The sequence below is a fragment of the Dermacentor variabilis genome, chromosome 1 (genome assembly GCF_050947875.1).
Source record: "Dermacentor variabilis isolate Ectoservices chromosome 1, ASM5094787v1, whole genome shotgun sequence".
Lineage (NCBI taxonomy): Eukaryota > Metazoa > Arthropoda > Arachnida > Ixodida > Ixodidae > Dermacentor > Dermacentor variabilis.
In genome coordinates this window covers 47,930,051-47,955,301 of record NC_134568.1, presented here as the reverse complement: position 1 = coordinate 47,955,301, position 25,251 = coordinate 47,930,051, and the positions used below count along the sequence as shown (strand labels likewise).

At 47.9% G+C, this 25,251-nt stretch overlaps 1 protein-coding gene across 1 annotated transcript; it reads left to right on the top strand.

Moving 5' to 3' along the window:
* Positions 1-658: 658 nt before the first annotated feature.
* Positions 659-24,187, top strand: LOC142571135 (uncharacterized). The gene is made up of 5 exons (XM_075679423.1): positions 659-1,042; positions 4,798-5,178; positions 7,096-7,492; positions 11,243-11,481; positions 23,564-24,187. Exons 1-5 carry the CDS (start codon positions 690-692, stop codon positions 23,970-23,972), a joined length of 1,779 nt encoding a protein of 592 aa, XP_075535538.1. The 5' UTR covers positions 659-689; the 3' UTR covers positions 23,973-24,187.
* Positions 24,188-25,251: the final 1,064 nt, after the last annotated feature.

The window sequence follows — 25,251 nt, the reverse complement described above, 5'->3', positions numbered from 1 at the left end:
TCACTTATAGTTACGTTCCGCAGTGAGATCGCTTCCCCTAAAATGGTTTAGTAGAGTTGAGTCCTTGGCCCATATTCCCACGCACACAAAAAAAGAGTTCTTATGCAAACTTTGTTCACAAGAGTACATTCCAGCCAGTTGTGATGCTCGATATATTATTAACCACGCTGGCCGGCCAATGACGAAAGAGCAATTACAAATAAAAATATTTGTGAATTCGACCCATTATTCTCAAAAATGTCGCTTTAGACGACTCATTTAAGGAACATAACATTCAGAAGAAACCGTGCGCCGTTCACTCCCTGTTCCAACAGACGTGAAGTGCAGAGATACTTGCTTCACCCAATCATATTTCTCTTCCCGAATTTCGGCACTTTGCTCTGGTTTTACGTCATAAACTTAGACCAACTGACCTCAAGTCGCCACCCGAAAGGGAGTACTTCCTTTAACAGCACTTCGCATGTGTTCTTATTGATTTGGCTATAGTTTCACGATCAGGTTACGTCGGCCTAGACCATGAAGCTGCGTTATTTTGCGATTCTTCGCGAGACCATGGGGAGTGCAGCTTTGCGAGTGCGCGCCGCTGTGACCCATTCACGCATAAATCATCATCACGCGCCGCTCCTGCCGTAACCGGCGAATGGGAAGAGAAGGAAGACAAAGATCAGCCATAGCGCGTTCGGCGAGCAATGGCGTCGTTCTCTCCCCGAACACCGCAGCCGGAATCGATGCCGCAAGTCTCGGCGTTCTTGTCCAGGCTTCCAGTATGGCGGCGGCCACCTCCTGGCATCCTCAAGACTCCACCGGGATTCTTCAGCCTGCCCAGAAGACACTCCGCAAAGACTTTGCGCTTCCAGGTGGACGAAAGGGCAGGTAAACCGGCGTCCGACGTCCGCCAGCAGTCTTACGAGATGGCACAGGACCTGGCGTTGGCTGGTAGTTCGGTCATCCTAAGTCCCAGAGGCACAGCCAAATCCGAGAAGAGTGAATCCTCGTCGACAACGTCGACTGAGAGCAGTTCCGACGACAAGCCGCATCCAAGGTACTGTTGATTAACCCTGTAATGTCCAACGTGTCACACCCAGACACGGGCACCCCCACAGGGGCCTTCCTCACCCTCATCTGCCGTCACCATCACGTGGTGAGATGAGGGTGAAGGAGTATCGCCTTCTGGAAGATTTGTGAGGGTGAGGTGGAGGAGGGCAGATGTTGTGAGGTGAGAGCGAGGAGGCTGCGATGACGATGTGAGGCTAAATGAGGAAAAGACGATTTATATTGTTGAAGTGCAGAAAAGCCACTCAGATCATATGCATAGTGGGTTTAATGTCTTTAAGTTTTGAAGTGGGCTGGCACAGATATACCGATATCTAGCACAGATATACCTCGAAGACAACTTTTACCGGACTAAAGTCATAAATGGCTGTTGATGTTAGCCGTAGCTAAAGCTATTGAAAGCTGTAGCTATTGAAAGCGGCAACGAAAACGGGAGGAGTGACTACGACTTCTTCACGTTACTCTGAGATCATTGTTTTTTCATTGATCACCAGCGGTAAGCGCACTCATTTATCCGAAGTAGACACCCTGGAATTACCATTTCTTGCTCTAACTACATGGGCTAAAAATTTGAGTTTGAGGATTTTCAGGCAGTGATAGCGTTTGCTGACATATGACAAAGGAAACATCAAGATGCAGAAAAAAACATGTCGGTAATTTAGCTAGGGCTCGTCTACAGCACAAACAAACCTTGTTTGTTTTATTCTTAAAGGGCCCCTGAAACACTGTAGAGAAATTTTGTAGACGCGTAGGGTACGGCTACAGTAAAACATTAGCGCTACAATGTAAGCAAAGCGTCTCGTATTAAGAGTGCTACCGACGATTACAAGTTACTCCCCTGTCTGGCCATTCTTTTCATCCACAACTCATTCGCCGAGTGATCGGGGCTAAGCACCGCTTTCACTGGCTCTGCTTCGCGATGTGCCGTCTTGTCGTCTACTTCGAGTTGTCTTGGAGCCAGCACGCCAAGCCTCTCCAACATCTCCGCTAGCCGCCTGGCCGTCCATCCCCCGTGAGAGCTATCCAAGCAGCGTGCGTTGCGAGCGTGCTGTCGCAGCATCGAGTGTGTCCGGTGTTCTTGTAACCGCAGGCGAGCTGGGCGTTTTGACCGTTCACGTTTGCGCCTCCGCTGATCGGGTAGAACGCCCAGGCCCAATCCGCTTGCGCTTGCGTTTACCCGAATACCGAACACACCAACACTCTCTATTGTGGTAGTAATCCTTCGCCTTGAAGTGACGGCAACAACGCAAATACGTAGATGCTGGGGCCCATCGGATACCAACAGCCCGATGTGTTGCAGTCACGTCGCTCGCATTTTGCCTTGCAGAGGGACACGATGTCGGAGCTTGACTATGTCACCGATCTTGCAGCCCACAACGTAACAAGGGCGATGCATGGTGCTCGCGAAAAAAGCGCGAGACCAGCACTCACCGGGCAACTCGCGTCAACACGGAGGACGTTCTGACACAAGAAGACGAAACTTGCTGTGTGCCGGAAGTGCTTGAGAGTAGCGAGGAATTGTCCTTTTGTATTCTCTTTGTTAAATATTTTTAATAGAAACAAGTTAACCAACATTCCAACTATTCGGAATATTTGGTCACCATAAAGTTTTAAAAATTATCGATGACGCAACCTGGGTATTTGGTGAATCAGATAGCTCGCCCAACTGACCTCAACTGGGATAACTACGTCAATTGGGAGGGGGCGGCTGAAAACACAGGGGCACGGTGCCGCTGGGATTGGTAGCGATATGCATTTTTAAAAGCTCACAATAAATTGAAGGCATTACGCGGAGCGCCTAAGTGTGTCACTTAATGATCCGAAGAACCTACGCTAGCGACTCAGTACGCTTGTACAAAATCGTCAAAATCGCTTCAGGGCCCCTTTAACCTCCCGCATGGCAACAAGAGTCGAGCGACTTTATTTACAGTAAACATTCAGCTTAAGAGTTTTAGCTCAACCTCTACAACGTCGAGCTGCTGTATTTATTCTCAGGAATAAGCGCAGCAGAATAGTTGAATAGCATAACACGTAGTTGCTTAGCATACGCATATTCATGAATTCTTACGGATATATCTGTTTTAATATCCCCTTAGCCAGCCTCAAACATTCGGCATGAAAAAACCGCTAGAGATTTATTAGAAACATGACAGCACTCAGTATACATGCATTCATGTTCCCTCTAGCTTGCCTTCCAAAGGCATGCATTGTAAGCAATAATGGTCAGCTTCGCGCTGTTAACAAACGCACTTATTTCTGGAAAGGTATCCGCTTCGACTTTTCAGTGCATTAATGTAGGGTTATTTAAGTACCAGCGAAGTGTAGCAACTACTACTAAAGTTTTTACTTTGCCCACTGCCGAAATGCAACCGCTGCGGCATAAATGAAAGACCTGATCCTCCTGCTTGACGAAAGCAGCATTATTTACTGAGCCACCGCGGCTGGCATGCACCCAGGAAAATTCAGCTCTGATAACATGTTCGCATTTTAAGTGGCATTTCGTATTTCTGCAAACTTAACATCGCCGCCGGATGATTTACCACCAGGAAAACAAGAACGAAACCTCTTAATATTGTTACGCGGCGCTTGTACATGAACGCGAGAGCCATGCAGCTGAGTTGCATTTTGTTCAGCCTGAGTCGGAGTGAGCCCTGAGCAAAAAATATATTATGTGAGCGAGTCTGTGTGAGCTCAGTTTATTTTGCTGACGTAAACACTAAGAAAAACAGCTAAATTCGCGCCTGGGACGGAAATTTGATAATGGACACATAGGCGGAAACTGACGGGCTTCCGAAGCACACACACACACACACACACACAGACACACACACACACACACACACACACACACACACACACATATATATATATATATATATATATATATATATATATATATATATATATATATATATATATATATATATATATATATATAACCTTTAATAACAGTTGCCTATGAAGAAACTTCGTGGGACCTCGACGAATTGTTCACTGAAGTGAGCGCCTTATTTAGATCAGTGTATACAAGACCTCATAGTAGCAGACAGTTCAATTTCACAGCCCGCGTCCTCTCGCATCACCTAGGATCTGGCGTCTCTCGGTTGTGTAAGCTTCCTTCGGGAAGTTGTTTTATACTTGGCTATCACTAATATTGCTTCGCCTTTCTGGAGAAACTGCAACATCCCTCTCTCTCTTTTTCTCCCTCTCTCTCCCTTTCGGTGAGTCCGAGTATAAGCGCTGCTGCGCATGACGGGGGTTGATTCTGATTTCGAGTGAATCCGGCTTGGCCTCATTTCAGTTACTGAGTGAATTATACAGGGCATCGCAACTATCAAGCACCAAGACTTCAAAAAACAGCAGTTGCGTTACTCGAAGAAAACCTAGTGCATATTGTTGACAGTGCAGTGGAGTAGCCGCCAGTAACTTTTTCGTTACTAAATTATGGGGTTTTACGTGCCAAAACCACTTTCTGATTATGAGGCACGCCGTAGTGGGGGATTCCGGAAATTTGGACCACCTGAGGCTCTTTAACGTGCACCTAAATCTAAGTACACGGGTGTTTTCGCATTTCGCCCCCATCGACAAAAAAATATTTGGTGCAGTGATTGCCGAGAAGAAAAAAAAAACGATTTCTCCTTTCTCGTGTATTTGGACAGGAACTCCCGAGCTAAAGCTTCTTGTTAAAGCAACTGATCGTGGCTGGTTAACTTGAACTCCCGTCCTTTGTACCTCCCCTTCCAGGGGCTTGAAGCGTCGTCACTCGCCGTCCCCGACCGGCGGCCGCCGGAACAGCAGCGCCTGCGAAGTGAGCAGCGTGGCTCCCTACTGGATGCCCGAGGAAATCCGACACTACTTCCTCAACTACAATAACGACGAAGAGGAGAGCGGGGACGGAAGGGTCAAGCACCTCAAGAAGGGCGCCACAGCCAGCGCGGCTGCCTTGCGCCGCATTGGACTCGAGCGTCCCCCACAGGACGAGGGTGTAAACGCCGAGGGCTGGAAGCGGTTCACCAGGCAGCCGCACTGCGTGCTCGCCACGCTCTGCTTTGCCGCCGTGTTCGCACTCATCCTGGCGGCCATGTCGTCGGACGCGTACTCCGGCCTGGTGCACGGTGCCAAAGGGTACATCGTTGTCGCTTACTAAGTCAACGCCGCTGCATCCATAAAAATAACGTGGGCACATCTCCATCAGCTGTGAGGGAAGCCGGCAGAGTCGAAGAGTGCCAAATCAGGGCTGTAACAGTGTAGCTGACTGACCAATATGTTCCAATGCTATTTCTTTTTCGTGATTCCTGAATTGTCCCAGCGATGCTCAGCCTGCGTTATCACTCAGATTGGCCTGTCATGGTAGATGCTGAGAAACGCATAGTAATCCAACTAAATGAATCCGTGCGTAATAACCGGCCCAGCCTTGTAAATAAGGCAGGCTGTCTTATACGCAGTCACGTGGGAACACTCGTGTGTGTTATCGTACTCGATGTTAGGCTTTTCTCAGTTGCGTTGGTGGTATAGCGCACATGTCAAGCTTATCAAATGAGTGACTGGCCGAGTAGAGCAGCCTTCTAACCAAGTTCCCAATTACTGATACGCACTTCGAATTTCGGACTCCCGTGAGTGCTACAGCAGTACGAATGCGCAGCAAAACAGGCTGTCCCGGTCACTCAGGCTGTGATGTATCACCTTTTGCGAAATATTTATGTTATCACAGGCGTACATTGTAGCCCCGACGAAACGTTTGCTCCTTAAATGTCACTTTATCTACGTTATGAAGAGCCCGCGGAAACAATCATAGTGTAGGGGCGCTATAACGTAAAACTATTCCAAACTTTTCTATTCTAATTCTTCTATCAGCCCTTCACGATTGGTCAAAAACTTTTTTCGAACCACCCCCGCTTCACCTGTCTGTCACGCGACGTCACGAAAACCGCGGTAGCTCCCCATCTGATGTGTACACACTGATTATGCATGATTTGACAGAAAAAAAGAAAAACAGTTATTTCTGATTCGACCCCTTTTCGCCATTAGCCCTCGGCTATTGGTAAAAAGTTTTCGGGCTGCACCCACTTCACCTGCCTGTCACGCGACGTCACAAAACCGCAACAATCTCATCGCGTCAAAATGACGTGTACGCGATAAAGATGCATTAATACGCCGAACAAAACTGAATTTTCTTCGGAATAGCCGCAGGCTGCCCCGTTCCGAAAGGAATAAAATATGGCTGCCGCCGATCGCTGAGACGCTGGCTACTCGCACCTGCCGGAGAGCATGGGTGTATTTGCGTATAATAAAACTTCTTGCGTGGCCGTGTAACGTTTTCGAGCACTTTCGGCACGTTTACCACCTCATTCTGCCAACTCTTCTTTGCTGAGGGTCAGTTTTAGCGTCATTCTTAAGCTTCCGTTGCATGCCGCCGCGATTTTCGACTAGCCACCACAAGCTAAGTAAGAGAAAGCCGACCAGTCGCAGACGCCGGCACCACCCTCTTCATCTTGTTATCGATTTTCAGTGCACTGGCTCTGCCCCAGAGGATCCCTCTCCACTTGAGCGTTCTCCTCGGCTCTTGTCAGCCAATTAGATACGACAACCCGCTCAGTGCAGGCAATGTTATTTGTTTTTCAAGCAAACAAAAGTCACTTCCTATGAACGAGGAGAGTGTTTGATTGGTCTGTACAGACAACCCTGTGGGAGGCTGCCCGGTGCTTGCATCGGTGGTTACGCAAATTTGACGTCAGGAGATTGGAATAGTTTTACGTTATAGGGCCCTAGGCTTTGTTCGTACATAAAAGTTTAGGAGAACCGTACCACATAGCCACCGCCCACTGAATGCACAACGAATAACAACATGCACACCTTTTACTTGAAGTCGCACCTCGTACGGCTTGTTGGGAACCTCTACCATTTTGGCAGGGCCGTGCGGCGACGCAGAATTCGCATCGAGTGCGTCCACACCGTTTAATCTGTTTCGCAAATTTTCTTAAAGGGTAAACAGACTCTCAGCGTTCAGAGTCCATATTTCCTAATGTTTCTTTAACTTCCCAGAGACGAACGGACACCCGCGGTGGCTGGTGCTAGTGGCGCCTACAGCAGAGCTGCCCAGCAGGGAAGTGCGTCAGGCAGAGTGGCGTCGTGGTCCAAAGAAGAACGCCAAGGCGAAAGAAAAGCAACGCAAGCGTCGAGAGTCGCGACCCGGCTGAGCACACGCCGGGACGAGGGCGTCGCCCTCGATGAGAAGAAAGATGAGGATGAGGAACAAGGCGGAGACCTGGTTCTGCAAGGCAGGTTGGGGCGCGATGAAACAGAAAGCGGCGTTGACAATATCAGCAGAGGAGAACCTGCGCGGCCGAAGGTGATTGCGGGTCCCGCAAGCACAAGAACAAACGCTGCCGAAGGTGTGCGCGGTTTCGGGCACGGCGAGGCCATGACATTGCAAAGCCAGGTAAGAATCATAACTTAGCTGCACATCTTGGCCTGTGCCCGGATTTACAAAAACGTCTAAGGCTAGAATTGTTTGTAAGGAAAAGATTCAGCCAATCCTGATGCTGGGTGCGGCTAGTGAATGGCAGAGAGCACTTACGAACGAAACGTTTTGTGAATTAAGGCCCTGTATTCGCGTAAGCCGTGTTACACTAGTATTGTCCATAAGAGCAGGTGCCAGCCAACCGTGAAGTTGGACAAGTTATTATCGAATGTTGTTAGCGAACGTAAAAAAATGAATTTATTTTTATTAGCTGAGCTTCTCGTAACCACGGGTTTCTCACTGCGAAGTTGTCCCTGTAAACACAACCGTTTTCTCGACTTGTTTTCCAATGGCCTTCAGTGATACACTCAAACCTATCGGTAGTCTAGCCTGCTACTAGCTAGTCTCGTTCGTACGTCATCTTTCGTATATCGCCTGTTTTAGTCCGTTTACCGGATTGAATTCCTCCTCAATATTGTGAAGCCCCAGGACGACAATATATTAAGTGAACAGCACTTAAAAGATAAAGGGCTTCACAGCCCCAAAACTGCACAGTGAGCGACGAATAAAGTGCGAGCATAACGAGCAGTCGCGCATCCATTGTTGGGACGGCAGGTAATTGAGCACGCGCAAGCGGATGAGAGCGCGCCTCTCCTTTAACCCGGCCATGGCTAGATGGGCATGGGTGGCCCGGCTGATCGCATATGCGGCCCGCGTTATGTGTGGGCGGTCTTCTTCGGCGGGTTCCGGGGCTGAAGATGACTAGTGCCTTCATGCATGCCAACTACCTGCGCGCCCAATGTTGGAGGTCACGTAATCCCGAGTTTGGGAGACCGTGCACAACAGTGAAGCGAGCAGCTGCACCAAGCGAACGCACGCGCGCTCACCGCTGCCGGCGCTCCTCATCTCGCCAGTGGTGTGACAGCAAGTGCTCGCGACCATCGAGTGAGATTTGTTCGTGTTTGTCTGTGCGCGCATGGCACCATGCTTGTTTAGTTAGTAAGCGAATGTTTCCTGCAAGTTATCCGTTCTCCAAAACAAAGAACCGTAATTTTTGAACTTGCCCGGTTATATTATATGGCTCTGAGTGCTTCGCCTTTATGGCAAAACTGCGACTTTTTACATTGAACGACCGTAAGAATGCGACTGCTATGGCCTGGCATTGAACCGACAACCTTATGCTCAGCAGCAGAACGCCATAGCCATTGAGGCGCTGGCAGCACTTTGCGGTGAACTGTTTTTTTTTTTTGCCCTAGATGCTGTCGTTTTACGGTGAATAACATTCTTTAAAGTGTGAGGAATACCATCGAAATCCGCTTGGAGATTTGTAATCTCAGTGCCTCTTTCCCGAGGTATTCCATATGACATATGAGAAGAAAAAAAAATACTCGAACCTCTTCGTATAGTATTGCTGCTACTGAAAGGGCCTGCGGGAAGAAGCTAATATCTGAATATCATATCTCACGGCAAGTGGTCATGTCACGTAAGTCAGTGCTCTTGCTCATCAGTTGCCTCATCAGATGCGTGTTGACGAATGTGCGTTAGCGCGACGCAGCTGAGTTTGCTAAGGCGCCGTATGTAGGCGCCATACAGCATGTACTCCGAGATCAACGGCTGTTGCCTCTGAGATTTCAGTGCGCAGCTCCACCACCTCCGTACCGCCTTTATTGCAGTGAAGCTGTTTATGGCTAGGTTCTGGCGGATCTCGTCTCCGTGGGCATAGACCAACCATTTATACTCCTCTCCACCGCCGACGCGTCTTTCCCAAGTTACGTATACTTCTCGCCACGAGTGCCGTCTCTCTCCCGACAATGCGCAATGCCGCAGCGCACGCTCTTCGGCGGCCACCTGGGGCGCGATCGGAGATATTTTGTTCGATACGCGTTCTGTTCGGTTGCTGCAACGTCACTAAGTGGCAGTATGCAAAATTTGTGCCAACGGGGCGGAGAGAGCAGCCATTCAGGAAGTGGTGACCTCCCCAGAAGTTTCCTTCCGTCGTTTGTCGTCTGCTTGCAGACAGTATACAACAGAACGAAATGTTTCTCGTCTTCCAAATGAATGAAATCTTTATCTAAAAAAATGTAATTTTTCTTCTCAAGCCTAAACACGTTTTCAAATAGTAGTACGTATGACTACTGCAATTTATAACTTTTAGTTTCCTTGCGTCGTCCCTAGGTGGTGTCGCGCACAGCGAAAAGAAAAAAGAAAAACGACGGGAAGAGTGGCGCACTTTTCAAGAGGCGAGCCACTGGACAACATTCCAGTGGCTCGCTGGCACCGATGATGGGGTCGATTTCGTTGTACAACCAACGAATTATTTGTTTCGAGAAACAAAAACGACGCTGGAATTCACTTTCTGCCATTTCTTCAAACGCGTTGCGCACCGCCACCCGCTCTCCTCCTTCCTCTAGAAACGCCAGCGCAACGACCTAAGTTCCCAACGGAAACACCATTTTCTCGAATTAAACTATGGATTGGAGGCAAACGTGCCATGCCGCAGGCGCCGGTTGGATGCAATCCAATCCACCAGACGCGCCATGCGAAGCCGTATGATCGCTCCAAACTTCCCAGCTCCCGTCGGGTTCGGCGCCTAGCAGACGAAATGCTCGGTGGGAGGATGATTGACAGGAGCGTGTCGTCATTTTGACGTCACCAAAAACGTGGCCGCGCCCCGTGGCTGGCGACATCGGCGCGGAGTAGGCCAATCGCGCGCGCCGGTAACCGAACGAACGCGCCGAACAACCATCTCCGATCGCACCCCTGTGCGGTGCAATAGAGCGCACGCCGTGATTGGCGTAGCCGCGCTATAATAAAACGTCATTGTCTCCATCCATAAATCGTTCCGTATCATTTCCTTGTGACGTAGGGATCACGCCACTGCCTTTATTAGTTGCACTTTGGACTCGGCATGGCCAGGACGCGAGTCGTTCGATAGGAAGAACAGCGAGAATGCGATGAGCGCCTGCGTGCACAGAAGCACGAACGAGCGCGCCGACAAAGTGAGGTCACCCTTGTCGCTGCACTCAGGCCGACAACATCGAGTGCCGGCGAAGCTCTTCCCAAAGAGCAACTCGCACGCGTCGAGAGCCGACGTGAGTGAAAGCATCATCATGGTAGATTTCAATGTCGATGTGTACAGACCTGACGGGGCATGGATACTTACTTCATGTTGGAGCGCTTTGGGCCTCAACTGTTTCACCGATGCCACCATACCCGTCACTTGTCACCGATCGTGCATGGGCCCATAGCCTTCGGGAAGCACATTAACACAGTGAAAGTGCAACCACTTGTCGTGTACTATACAGTGATGACAAGGCAGTGATAAAAATGGTCACTAAATAAATGATGACAACTGGGATCTTTGAGTAAATGTCTCTTTATATGCCCAATACCAAACTAATAGTCAAATTCAACACACCAAATCCCCAACATAGCAAAACCAAGCATAGCGCCAGCTTCGCTTGACTTCCTTCTTCACAGGGTGGAAGGGCTCAGAATTTTTTGCGTGATTGTAGCTATTACGCCCTCGAAACTTCAGACGAGATGTCAAGAACTAGTGCGAACGCTATAGCAAATCTTGCTGTCGCAAGTGGAATTTTGCGTGATTGGACATCTCGGACGCACACATGACATACATAAGGCTTCGGACAAGAGGCCTGATTGGCCAGTGAAAACACTCAGTATAACTTGCTATCGCAAGTAAAGGACTAATGCAATCATTATACGCAGGTGCGGGCAAAATCAGCGTGCGGAACGCCGCTGTTCGTTTACTGCCAGAGCCCCCGGCTGGAATTTTACTACAAAGGCTCGATTAATGCCTGTGTGTCCACTTCATCAGACAAGACCGTGGTGTGCAACCGCAGCCCCAACAGGTTTTCGTCGAAAGAAAGCTGCTTGCAGCGCTGCATTGAGAAGGAGCACCCAGCCAAGCAGTGCCGTAAAAGTGCCGTGTTCTCAGAATGTACCAGGTCAGAGTGCATTTCGTTTCTTTCTCGGGATTTAATCGAAGCCCAGCAACGAGGCAGCAAAACCGTTACAGCATTGGGAAACTTTAGTCGCTCGCAGCATATGGAGTTCAGTTTATTGATTTAACTATGTTTCTAGGCGCCACAGCTTCATCTAAATCACATGCGTTAAGTAAATATATACTCACGAAAACTAACTTCATTAGGTTTAAAAGTTGCTTCACTCGAGGCGCCGCCTAAATTTCTACTATTTCTAGGAAGGTCAGCGCCGCCTTTTGGCTGCAGTCGCTGCGCTTGGTTAACGCTAAGCTATGAAGTCGGTCGCGACGACGGGGGTTATTCAAGCAACGGTTAAGAACTGTAGCGAGTGAAGCTCCTTGTTCATTCAGGAAATGTTCATCACGAGCCCATTTTTAAATCCAGTGCCGGACGAAAGCATCTCTCAGCGATCTCCAATTACCGATGTCTTGCGCTGGCTGATCCCAACTTGCGCTTGTCGATTTCCTAATTTTATCCACTCCACGCCTCATTTTCCCCCGTCCTCGACACCTCTTCCCTTCCCTTGACACCCATTTTGTAACTCTAATGGTCCGCCGGTTATCTGCCCTACGCATTACATGGCCTGCCCAACTGCATTTTTTTCTCTTAATGTCTATTAGAATATCGGTTTCGCCATTTGCTCAATGATCCACCCCACTCTCTGCCTGTCTCGTAACGTTGCGCCAATCGTTCTTTGCGCGGTGCTTAACTTGTTCGAGAGAGAGAGAGAGATAAACGGGATGGGAAAAGCAGGGAGATTCTTGTTAACCTGTGCCAGAAAAAGAATGAAATAATTATTCCCAAATATCGACCGTTTGTGTGCCGCTTTTTCTTGCTCTTCTCATGCATGTTTATAGACCCTTTTCATGCTTACAAACAGAGCTCCCAGAAGACTTCCGGTTAAGCCCTCAGTAGCGGCATATGTTACAATAGCCTATAAACTTATAGGACCCTCCAGCTGGCACCAGTTTTGCTGCAGAGTTGGAACGTTTGACAGGTGAATTGTAGTGTTAAGTGCAACAAAAAAAGCCCCTATATGAGCTTGATGTTCAGCGCACGTTCCTTATATCTGAAAACACCAAGAATATGTGCCTGGAGTATACTATGCGACAAAATACTTATTTTTTCTTGGCTAACTGGACTGTCGAAGTTGGCTGACCGGAAGTTCCCTGGGGTCATGAACGCACTGCTGCCACATCGCGGATGCAAAAGGGCTATACTGCGTCAAATGCTGCCTATTTAAATAAGTTCATATCAAAGTGAACGAGATATGCAACATACCGCCAAATCTCAACTTGAAGACAACACTTTTTGTATGCGTCGAGCATATGCCTTCTCAGTACCATACGAATGCGCGCGGCTATCTCGAGATAGTTCTAATTGTAGTCAATATATCAGCCACCGGTGCGCTGTAGTCATACTATCGGTCGCCGGTGTTCATTACGCGGAGTGGCCAATATTTCTGAAGAAAAAAGAAAACTTCTACCGACAGTGACAGCCTGCTGTCTGGGAGAGGCGCTGCCATACCGTCATTTTTACCTTCCGCATGGTCACTCGACGAGATATACAGGGTGTCCCAGCTAACTTTAGCCAGAGTTTAAAAATATGCCGATGCGCTCTAAGGCGATGCGAGCAAGTGCATGTTGCGGACTATTGTATGGAATAAGTGACACTATTTTTTGTATTCTGCTTAATAATTAACCAAGATTAATTAAGCAACTTCTGAAGCGACTAACTTAAGCAAAAAATTCAAATCAGAAAGTTGTAAAGTGCTTTGCAAAACGTCCGATTAGATAGTTTCTAACTTTCTATCTGTTAGGTATTAGTATTTTTGCGCTTACTGCAGATGCCTGCGAAATACAAAAAAAAAAAGAATACCACGGGACATGCCCGCTTGCTCGTCGTGATCGCAGCGCTGTCAAACGTTTCTCGTACAAACGAACAGAATCTAGCAGGGCGTGCTGCCGCTTAAAAGGCGACAGGGCAGTGACACAGGCGTTGGCTGTGCGATTTGCGCCACCTATATGTGCTTCCCTCGGAGCGGTTCATGATAGTGATAAGCAGGCGCAGCGGCAGCACACCCGACTAAATGCTATGTTCGTTTGTACGGGGAGCGTTTGGAAGCGCTGAAATTACGGCGCACAAGCGGGCATGTCACATGGCATTTTTTTTTTTCGCGGGCATCTGCAGTAAGCGGAATACTTAACAGATAATAATATTTGCGGTTTTACGTGCCAAAACCACTTGCTGATTATGAGGCACGCCGTAGTGGAGGACTCTGGAAATTTTGACCACCTGGGGTTCTTTAACGTGCACCTAAATCTAAGCACACGGGTGTTTTCGCATCTCGCCCCCATCGAAATGCGGCCGCCGTGGCCGGGATTCGATCCCGCGACCTCGTGGTCAGCAGCCCAACACCATAGCCACTGAGCAACCACGGCGGGTACGTAATAGATAGAAAGTTAGAAACTGTCTAATCGAACGTTTTGCAAAGCACTTTACAGCTTTCTAATCGGAATATTTGCCTAACTTCGTTAAGTATGGTTAATTAATCATGACTAATTATGGAATTAAGCAGAATAGAAAAAATAGTGTGACTTAATACAATAGTCAGCAACATCCATTTGGTCGCGTCGTCTTAGGGTACATCGGCATATTTTTAAACTCTGGCTAAAATTAGCTGGGACACCCTGTATATCCGTTTTCGGCAAGATGTATATATCACCTTGAAATTTAACCTTCACATCTGCATTTTTCTCTTACGACCCGCGGTGGTGGCTCTGCATATATCGCGGTTCGACTGAGCACGAGGTCGCATGTTCGACTCCCAGCCGTGGAGGACGAATTCTGACAGCTGGGGCGCAGTGCAAATACGTTCGTGCGACGCGTTTCGGGTACACGTTAAAGAATCTCGTGCGGTCAAATAGAAGAAGTCAATACTTCGTTTAGCGCAAAACAACGGACACAAGAAAAGGCGACAGGACAAAGCGCCTTGTCCTGTCGCCTTTTCTTGTGTCCGTTGTTTTGCGCTAAACGAAGTATTTATGGATGCGCACCAACTAGCCCGCCAACACATTGAGAAGAAGTCAAACAGAAGAAGACAACGGTGAGCGGACGCACCCCACGTCGGCTCCGTGTTTCTCCAGTGAGTCTTGGTGGAAAATCACCAAACTCATCGGAAAAGCCACTACGGATCGGCGCAGCAAGTCACCGCCATCGCCCTGACACCTAATTCAGGTGGGAGGACCGATTTTTGACCAAATTACGCCTGCACGGCAGCCGTTCGCGGCTTCGCCGCATCTCTGGTGACGTGGCTTCCCGCGCGCTTAGCGGGCAGGATTTTTAGCAAGATGGAAGTATCAGTCAAAGGAGATGACATTACGCAGGAAGTCTACGAGGATAGCACAGGCGGGCGTCCAGTTATACGACGTAACGCCAAGGAATCAACGCCACAGCGACAACACGTGCCACCCCAGTCGACGGGAGATGGCAAAAAACAGATAGAGCGGCGTATACGACAAATCACCAAGGCGAGCAGAATGCCGTAATTATAGCCAAGGAGGATTACAAGATAATAGTAAGACCAAGAGGGGGTTTTCGAGTCTTTGACTACACGAGCACCCACATTGTCCAAAGCATCGTCAAGGCGGCCAGCGTGCCCGAAGAGGCACAAGAGCAAGACACGATATGTGTCAACTATCAACAGAACATAATAGTGATTAGTACTCCCAATGAAGAACACGCCGACAAGTACAAGAAGATCCTTTGCATCAGGACGAATACACAGGAGTATGAAGCCAGCGCTTACGAAGCGACCCCGGACAATACATCCAAAGGAGTGATCCGATAGCATAGGACTGGAAGACAGCGCACAAGACATCGTGAGAAAAGTAATAACTCCAAGAAATCCTGCAGCAATCGCCGCCAAGAGAATGTGCAACACAACAAACGTGATTGTTTTGTTCGACGGATACAAGGTCCCAAGATACGGTGCTGCCTTGTTGAGGTGTACGCTATACAAGAAACAACTGGGCATGTGATACCAATGTGGACGATTAGGACACAGAGCCGACGTGTGTCCTAACCGCGACGACAAGATTTGCTGAAGATGCGGGTTGGCAGAACCTCCCGAAAAGCATGAATGCAAGGCTAAGTGGCAGCTATGGATCACCCTGCAGCAGATCGAGAATGCAAAGCAAGATACAAGATCCCGTTACTGGTGGAGAAACGTCTGTGGGAAAGAATTAAACAAAAAAGAGACAAAGAAGAAGAAAACAACACGACGCAAGATGAGCCGTATGGCCTAAGCATTCTGAAGAATCGGCCGGAACCCCCTTCGAAAGAAGGGCGTAGCAGATCCAGGTCCAGGAGCAGAGCCAGGTCCATGGCAAAGGAACCCCTCTGTTCTGGAGGCACCACGCCAACACCAACGGTGAGGTGGGCAAGCGCGGTCAAGCGGAAGCGCGTGGAGGCGGAGGCTGTAGCTAATAATAAATTAGAGGAAGAGCTGGCACAGCTAAAACAAGTTGTTGCAGCAATGAAACAACAGTATTGAGTGAGGAGAATAGGTGATTAAAAGAAGAAGTGCACAACCAGCAAGTTGGAAACCGAAAACAGAGCGAAAGTTCAACAAACACAATGGAGAGCGAGAATGTGAACATGGAAGAAAACAGCGATACTCCAGAACTTAAACGCAAAACAGCAGAGATTATTGAGAACAACGGGACCAAACCCAAGCAAACTAAAACCGCAAGCAGAAGAAAGGGACGTCTAGAAGAATTTGAACCCAGATTTGAGCAAAAGATAGAAGAGCGCATGAGCCAGATGGAAGAATCAATTAAGGCGGCCATGGTCAGCATAGTCACACAACAACTACAACCTGTGTAGCAACGTCTTGAGGATATAAAAGCAAGAGTATCGAGGTTAGAAGAAAGAATGGACGCTGTAGCCCCTCCAAAGGAAATAGAGTCCAGGCAACTCCCAAGTCTTCCTTTTAGTGCTCAGCCCGTCGATACTAGACCCGACGGCCTCTACTATCACAGCGTAATCATGGCCAGGCAAAGAAAAAGCAGATATACCATATGGCATTGAAATTGCAGAAGTTACCGAAATAAAATCGAATCTGTATGAATACCTAATAATGAAAGATAAGTCAGACGTAATACTTCTACAAGAAACGAATGGTCTCGCCAGACTGTCAGGGTACCAATCCATAGGCAACGACGTAGGAGAAACCAAGGCCCTTACCACCCTAGTCAGAAGAGACCATAGGGTTGTACAACATGATACACGAGTCACAGACATAGACAACATACTAATTGAAATTATACCATCAAGGAAGACAAATAATAGTATTTTCATTCTAACCGTATACAGCGGTCCAAAATCCAAAAGTACAGATTCTTAACACTATTTAAACGCACGCTCAACATAGCAGGTGACCGGAAGGTGATAAGGTGGAGACGTTGGGGTACAAGTACATCCACACCAAAGGCAAAAATATATGGCTCGAGTCTCAACAGGAAGGTCTAACCCCTGTCAACGGGCCCAGCAACGCCCACATGGCAAGGCAACAGTGTCTGTGACGACTCCACACCAGACCTCACCTTCGCTAAGAATATACAATCCATAAGATGGCTAAATACACAGGAAGACCTGGGCAGCGACCACTCCATAATCGAAATCCAGCTCAATGGAGGCCCCGACAAACTCACGGGTAATCAACTCAAGTTAGTTGTTTGGGTGAAATTCAGAAAAATAAGGGAAGAGAGGAACAAAGAAACCATTACAGACCTTGACCAGTGGACAGCCAACCTAAAGGAAGACATCTCCAAATGAACGAAGGTGATCCCACAAGAGACTCAGCTAGAAGCGATAGACAGCAGGCTCTCGCACATGTGGGAGGCCAAACAAGGGCTGCAGAAACGATGGAAAACGCAGAAACATAACAAGAGATTAAGGAAGAAGATAGTCTTACTAAACAAATAAATAGAACAATATGTACAACAGCTCCAAAGACGACAATGTGAGGAACTGTGCACGGAGATGGATCAGCAACTTAGCACGAGCAAGACGTGGAGGTTACTCAAATATCTCCTTAACCCAGAGGAAACAAAAGCAGTGCACAGGCAAAACATGCACAAGATCCTATACTCATATAAAGGAACAGAGCAAGAATTTTTGAAAGAGGTCGAACTCAAATACATATAACTGGCATCGACGTGTATTCATCCCGAATACGAGGGGGAACAGAACTCCGACCTCGATGAAGAGTTTAGCGAAGCAGAAATAACAGCAGTCCCGCATAAACTCAACACCAAATCGGCACTGGGCCCAGACGCCGTTACAAACAAGACACTCAGAAACCTGGACGACGCGTCCATTGGTAAACTAACAGAATTGTCAACGAGTGCTGTAAACAAGGAAAGATACCGCAGCAGTGGAAGACGGCACAAGTCATCCTAATACCAAAGCCTGGCAAACAACTACAACTCGGGAATCTAACCCCCGTGTTCAGAAATTCAACTTAAGTTGAAGCCCATGCTTGACTTGATCTAAGTGATGCCTATCGTGAACGCGCCGAAGGAAACGCAGGCAGCGTTTTGGGCACGTTAACGCCAGGCATAATCTAAATCAAGTCAAGCATGGGCTTTGACTTAAGTTGCATTTCTGAATACGGGGGTAAGACCCATATATTTAACTTCCTGCGTGGGCAAACTAATGGAGCATGCCTTCCTCGCGAGGCTCACCAACTACATAGAAGACAATGACTTACTCCCAAACACAATGATAGGATTCCGAAGAAACCTGTCTACACAAGACGCCATGCTGCAACTGAAGCACCAAGTAATAGACGAACCTGGAAGATCGACTCTAGCCATCCTAGGGCTAGATCTCAAGAAGGCATTCGACAATGTGGCACACCAAACCATATTGCACCAAATCAGCAACCTTGGCTTGGGCGAGTAGTAGGAGATATTATGTCCGAGAAAGTGCCTATTGGCAGTGAGGGCACACCGCAGTGATTGGTTTTATCGACTATGCTCTTTAACCTGGCTCTGATTGGTCTTCCTAGCAAATTACAAAGAACCGAAGGACTTAACCACACCATCTATGCAGACGACAGCACGCTATGAGTAAACGATGGCAGTGATGGATCGATTGAACAGAGACTACAAGAAGCTGTTGAAACACTCAAGATATACCTAGAAGGCACCGGTCTAACATGCTCGGCCGAAAAATTTGACCGGTTTCTGTACATACCAACGCTAAAGGGGAAACCTCCCAAGAACTACAACACACAAAGCTACAAAGACATACAACTGATAACCCAAGATGGACTACCCATACCCAAAGTCGAGAAGATAAGGGTGTTGGGAATGATCATAGAAGCCAAGGGCACCAACGCAGAAACTATTCGCAAAATCGAAGCCAAACTTTCTTAGACGATGCGATTGATCGAGAGAATCACCAACAGGCACGAGGGAATGAAAGAAGCAAGCGTCATTACAATCATCCAGGCGTTCGTCATAAGTCAGATCACGTATGTGGCGCCATACCACAGATGGGGTGCCGCAGAAAAGAAGCTAGACGGCCTGATTAGGAAGATATATAAACAAGCGATTGGACTCATGCTAAGCACGAGCACGGCGAAACTCCTAGAGCTGGGACTGCACAACACGCTAGAGGAGCTAATAGAAGCGCAACGTATATCGCAATACGAACGCCTCTCCAAGACCACGGCGGGCAGACACATCTTAGATAAATTAGGGATCCGCTACCACACACAACACGGAGGCAAACGGGACATACCCAAGGAAATAAGGGCCAAACTGACGGTACCCCCCTTACACAAGAATATGTATCCTGTGCACCACAAGGGCAGGAGAAAAAGCAGGGCGAAGAACATGGTGAAGAACTACGGAAGGAACAAGGACGCGGTCTTTGTAGACGTTGCACGTTACAAACACAAACGCAGCTTTGTCTCAACAGTACTTAACCACAACAGTCAATGCTGCACAAGCTTGACTGTGAACACTACACGTATCGAACCGGCGGAGGAAGCGGCTATATAGCGTTAGCCATAGCACAAACCAACGCATACTATATAATCAGCGATTTCCAGACGGCAGTACGCAACTTCGCGAACGGTCGGATCTCAGCTGAGGCGCTAAACGTACTCAGAAAAGGCAAAACAACAAGGGAAGACAGATGCGTCCAAATCCTATGAATACCAGCCCACACCACCGACTCAACGGGAGAGGACAACCCTAACGCGGCGGCACACAACGTAGCTCGAGGAGAGACTTTCCGAGGTGTGACGAGCGTAGACCTCTCGGCAGCGCCATCCGAGGTATGGGAATGGGATGACAGAATGACCAGGTTCAACGACATCACCAACCATTACAAGATGCAAAGATGCACTTATCCACCACCCTATCCACAACCCACTAGATCGCAAGCGGTCCAATGGCGACAATTACAAACCAAATCATACAAGAGCCCCATACTAATGCACGCTATTTATCCAGACATACACACAACAGATAGATGCAAAGTGTCTGGCACCAGAGCCACGCTAGAACACATACTATGGGAATTCCAGGAACTAATACAGGACAATGGGAGCGCAGCCTCCATCGACAGCCTCCGCGCGCGATGGCAAGCCGCGCTGCTCAGCTCCAACCTGGAAAACCAGCTCTGGGCAGTCCAGCGGGCTAAGGAAGCCGCCGAAAGGCAAGAACTCTTGGCAGTAACCTCGGCGGGTACCCCAGCCCACTAACTCGCCGGACGCAAATCGCTCTGATTCGAAACAAGTTTTCCGACCGACCGACCGACCGACCGACCGACCGACCGACCGACCGACCGACCGACCGACCGACCGACCGACCGACCGACCGACCGACCGACCGACCGACTGACAGACTGACAGGCCGACCGCGACCGACCGACCGACCGACTGACCGACTGACTGACTGACTGACTGGTCAAATATAATCTGTAGCTTCCACGTTCATGGCAATTCTCGACGGAAAGGTCGTCGAACCGCACACGATCATCGGGTTTCCTGCTCATATGGGAGAAAAGCACCGGTGCTCCCGCGAAACTCAATGAATCTACCCACAATGCTGCACGAGGACTTTCCAAACGTGCAGCCACAAGGCATGAAGATGCTGAAGTTCCAGATTGCAGGGACCACCTTCTCACGTACAAAAAGCACTTCTACCTAGGACGCCGGGCATTCCCCCCCCCCCCCCCCCCTCGCACAGTAAACTAAATAGAGCTCAGACCATTACGCTAAATGCCTTGCAAACAAGAACCTACCCGAGCCCGCTTCAAATCGACAAGATCTATCCGGAGTGATCTACGCCTACAACATGCGATAAATGTAACGACAACATAGATCTTAGGCACATGCTCTGGCGTTGCTCCGCGTTACGCAGCGACAAAGCGACAAAACTCGGCAAAGCGTTTTATGTATTGAAGCGTAAAAGCAACTGGACCACCAATATATTTCTTCGCGAAATTCGGGAATTACCACCTTGAAACTGACGTCATACAGACAATTCATTCCAAGTGCGTCTACCTTGCGAACACTAGACTACAATTTGTAAATTGCAACGTGTGCTGTAATTAGACAAAAAAAACTTAATTTGTGATTTTTGTGTTAATTATTTAGTTATTCATTTCAATTTGTCGGCCAAATAATGTCCGCGTGTTTGGGCAATACAACTGAAGGATTAGAATTATGCTATCTGCTACAGATAATTTTTAAAAGTTGCTTAAGGTCCCCACAGAAACACCCGGTACATATGTATAGCGGCGTCTGCAGTGTCGTTGTCCAATATAATACACGATATTCTAATTTTGTGTTCTGCGTATTCGCGAAAGCTTCTTTTGCGGGGCGTATCGTCACGTTGTAGTAACGGTTAATAACACAGTAGCGAAACCATGCGAAACTGTGAATCACGAAATTAACTCTATATTGGGCGAATCTGTGCCCAGGAAAACAAGCAACAGTCAAGCACAACGATTGCGGCGAGTACAGTCGGCGATTGTCGAAAATCTGACCAACGCGTCAAGCGCGTCTGTTTTTATACATGAATCTTGTCGAAGGTTACAGCGTAATCACCGGTGGTCGCGCGCCTTCCAGAAAGTACTACACAATTCGCGTAGCGCATACAATCAGATTACACAAGGTTCGATATGACAATGGACAACGGACAGAACCATCGATAATATTGAGAAACTTCCTATAGACGGTTTTACTCGCGCGATAACAGCAACGAGAGAGCGGCTCCAAGAAACTTCCGGTCACGGGCCTTATCAGTCTACTGCGCCGAAACACAAAGCGCGTTTTTAAGCTCTTTCACTGCGATGAAAATCTATATTTAAGCTTGAAATATAAGACGTGCACATCACGCCTTAATAAGATTAATACTTAAAAATCTTCGTATAAGTTACGGCAACCTTGATTTGTAAAGTTGTCGTTATGTGCAAAGGAAAAGTGTTGAAAATTTGCGGGCTCAGATTTGAACGCACTCCCGTTACTCGATATCGCCGCCAATGCCTTTCTTGCTCGCTGCATTTAGCGGGCTACGTCAGTGAGCCAAACCGGAAAACGTCCAGGACTTATGTTGGTAAACAGCAAAAGGTTCTGTACTTGCAAGCGCGGCCTGCGCCGAGCAGTAACGTTTAACCATTGTTAGCCGGTGAAAAACGGTCACTGGAGAAAGGTAAACAAGTACATGTGTCAGTATGAACAGCGCTGATAAGGTGGGGTCTAGGGTGTTGTTGCCACAGCCGTATTCAGTCTGCACTCCCTCGTAATATTATAAATAATGAGGAGGTTCTTACGCCTCTAAGCATAAACCTTACCACCGGGAGTTATCATCCTGCACCGCTAGCTAAGTATACCCCCTCCCCCCCCCCCCCCCCGCATCGTTTTTCATTCCGCCCCGATTAGACTGCGGCTGGAAATCGACTCCGCTACTTGCTGCTCAGAACAGCGCAGCTTTTAAGCCACCAGCGCTGGTTACGGCACCGTTGCGCCGTAAAGGGGGTCCAGAAGGGGCCCCGGCACCCCTTCCATTCTTCGAGGGGCTCGGCCCCCTCTTGGCATGTCAACTGTAGCACTGCGGCACCTATTCGGCAAACGCGGGTAGTTATTTGGTTACCAGTAGTGCCTTTTGCGGGACAATTCAAATTCTCCAATTTCTCAAATAGTGGTTTAATAGCGATTAATCGTGGTTGACTATATATATATATATATATATATATATATATATATATATATATATATATAGAACAACACAGGGGGAATTACTTGTACTTAGTAATTGAATTAAACAAATAAACAATTGATGGAAATGAAAGTGGTTTATATATATATATATATATATATATATATATATATATATATATATATATGTGTGTGTGTGTGTGTGTGTGTGTGTGTGTGTGTGTGTGTGTGTGTGTGCACTAGTCGCCGCCCTATATGAGCCCCCCTCCGCCCCCCCACACACACACACTGAAGGGAGACTAAGCCCCGAGACTCAATAGTATACTAGACACTAAACCTTCCTTGTACTATAGTGAGGATAGAACCATGGGCTCGGATGTTTCAATTCAGCCAACAAAATTGGCTGCTTATGATGAGGGCAGACTGGACGAGAATCTTTTTGCAACATTTACGGAATCCCGTGCGTGCGTAGTGGTCGGCGTTTAGTGTTAGAAGTCGCACACCAACTAGTCCTCCTCGTGCCCTGCCCGAGTCTCATCGTGTGAAATGCTAAGCTACCTGATTGCGTCTTTTCATTAGCGAAGTCATTTAGTAATATTGTATGCCCATCTCGCGAACTCTGGTCGAAAAAAATTGGCAGGGAGTTTTCATCACCCATAACGGAGAGTTGATATGGTTCCCCATTCAGAACATTATTTTCCTTTTCATTTACCTCCATGATTCTTGCTCTGACGTTCCCTTACTCGCGGGAGCCAGAGGGGGAGCCTCTCATCAACGTCTTTTTTTTTTTTTTATTTGCTGCAGGCAAGACGTTCCAGAAACGTGGTGGTTTTACGGTGACAAGCAGTGTCAGCGGTGGTCATTCCCATCGGGGCGATGTCCTGTCAATGGCAGCGACATATTCACGTCGTTCAGTGAATGTTTGCGCCGTTGCAACCATGACGGGGTCAATGTCCGCCACTTCCAGCCGAGCATCGAGACGGACCGACAGCACAAGCCGTGCCGCAGGCCCCGAACGGACGTGTGCGGTGCTGAACAGCTACGCTTCGCCTACTTCGCCGACACCAGCGCGGCGTCGACGGCGGATGGTCGAAGTGGGGCACGTTGTCACTCCATGCCTGTGGCCAACCAGCTTGGCCATCGGTGCCTGGCTGGCACAAACCGCTTTCGCAGCGCCAGGGCGTGCCGCAAGGCCTGCGTGGTCGGCGGATAGGGAAAGCGTCGCATTGTCGGCGCGCACATATATCTTTTGTGTCAGCTTAGTGTTGCTTTACCTTCCTGACTGCCCGCACAAAAGGTTACTTTCTTTTCCTGCCATTCCATCATGTAAACTGACTTGTTTGTTGCTGAAAGGAAAATAAACAAAAAAGGAAACACCTCAGAGTTTTTTTTACATAAACTTTTGAATGTTTCTTCATTGAGTCTCTATTTGCGGCTGTGGTGTTTTTTTTGTGTTTTCACTTCATTCTAGCTGGTCGCACATATAAACTGTTTTAAGTTTTTTAGATTGAATAGCTTGTTTATTAGGGAGGACGTCCACAAAATACCGCCATGCCTTACATTGTCGTGCCGCGCCGACACTGTCGCAAACTTTGCCAATATATTTTTCTGTCAGATTCCCTACTGCAGCTACCCACATTTTGATAGCTCCATTCGTACCATGTTAGTTAACCTTTTCAATTCGTCTAGTTGGCAGTACGAGTAATGACGTCTTGTTTCGTTACATGGGCTTGTTTCTACGGCTTCTAAAGAAATTCTTTTATACACTGAACTACTTTTCAAAGGTTGTATATGTAAAACTCTATGGCGTCTCTGAAGAAAGCTACCTTATAAAATGACTCTACAGAAATTCGGGCTTGCAGCACTTTATCGCCTGAACTCGGGAGAATGAGATTGTGCTATCACCTAAACTCGGGAGAATGAGAATGTGCAACATGCATGATGGCTGCACGTAACGGAACGGCGAAACATTCCGCGTGGTGACAGATGACACCACAGTTATATCACAAATAAATTGCTACAATATAAGCCGACAAGCACTTGCCGTCGCGTTTGATTGGAGTTGTTTCAGGCAGCAAAAGCCAGCACATATGCTCCCCTCGCTTGTGCATCAATGCTCAGACGCGTCAAATTAGTTTTATATTTCGTGAATCCTTCATGCACCCTATAACGTGAGCTCCTCGTAGGTAAACTTTATGCTTTACTGACGTCTATGGCGACCCTGCATGATTCCGCCAGGAGCAATGGCTGCATTGGTGGCAAAGAATTCAGTGGCACGCTCTAGGTTGCACCGATAGAGGGAGTGGCTGTCAATCGCGTAGGATCTTTCGAACTAGCAAGGAACGCTGAGACCGGACTAGTGGCTCAAACTATGTAGGTCCGCAAGCACGCTCTAATACACATTTCATGACCATATACTGGCACACCTATTTGTGACTTCTTTCGCTGTTTCAAAAATGAAACAGTCCTAAAAAAAATGTTTGAACATGTTA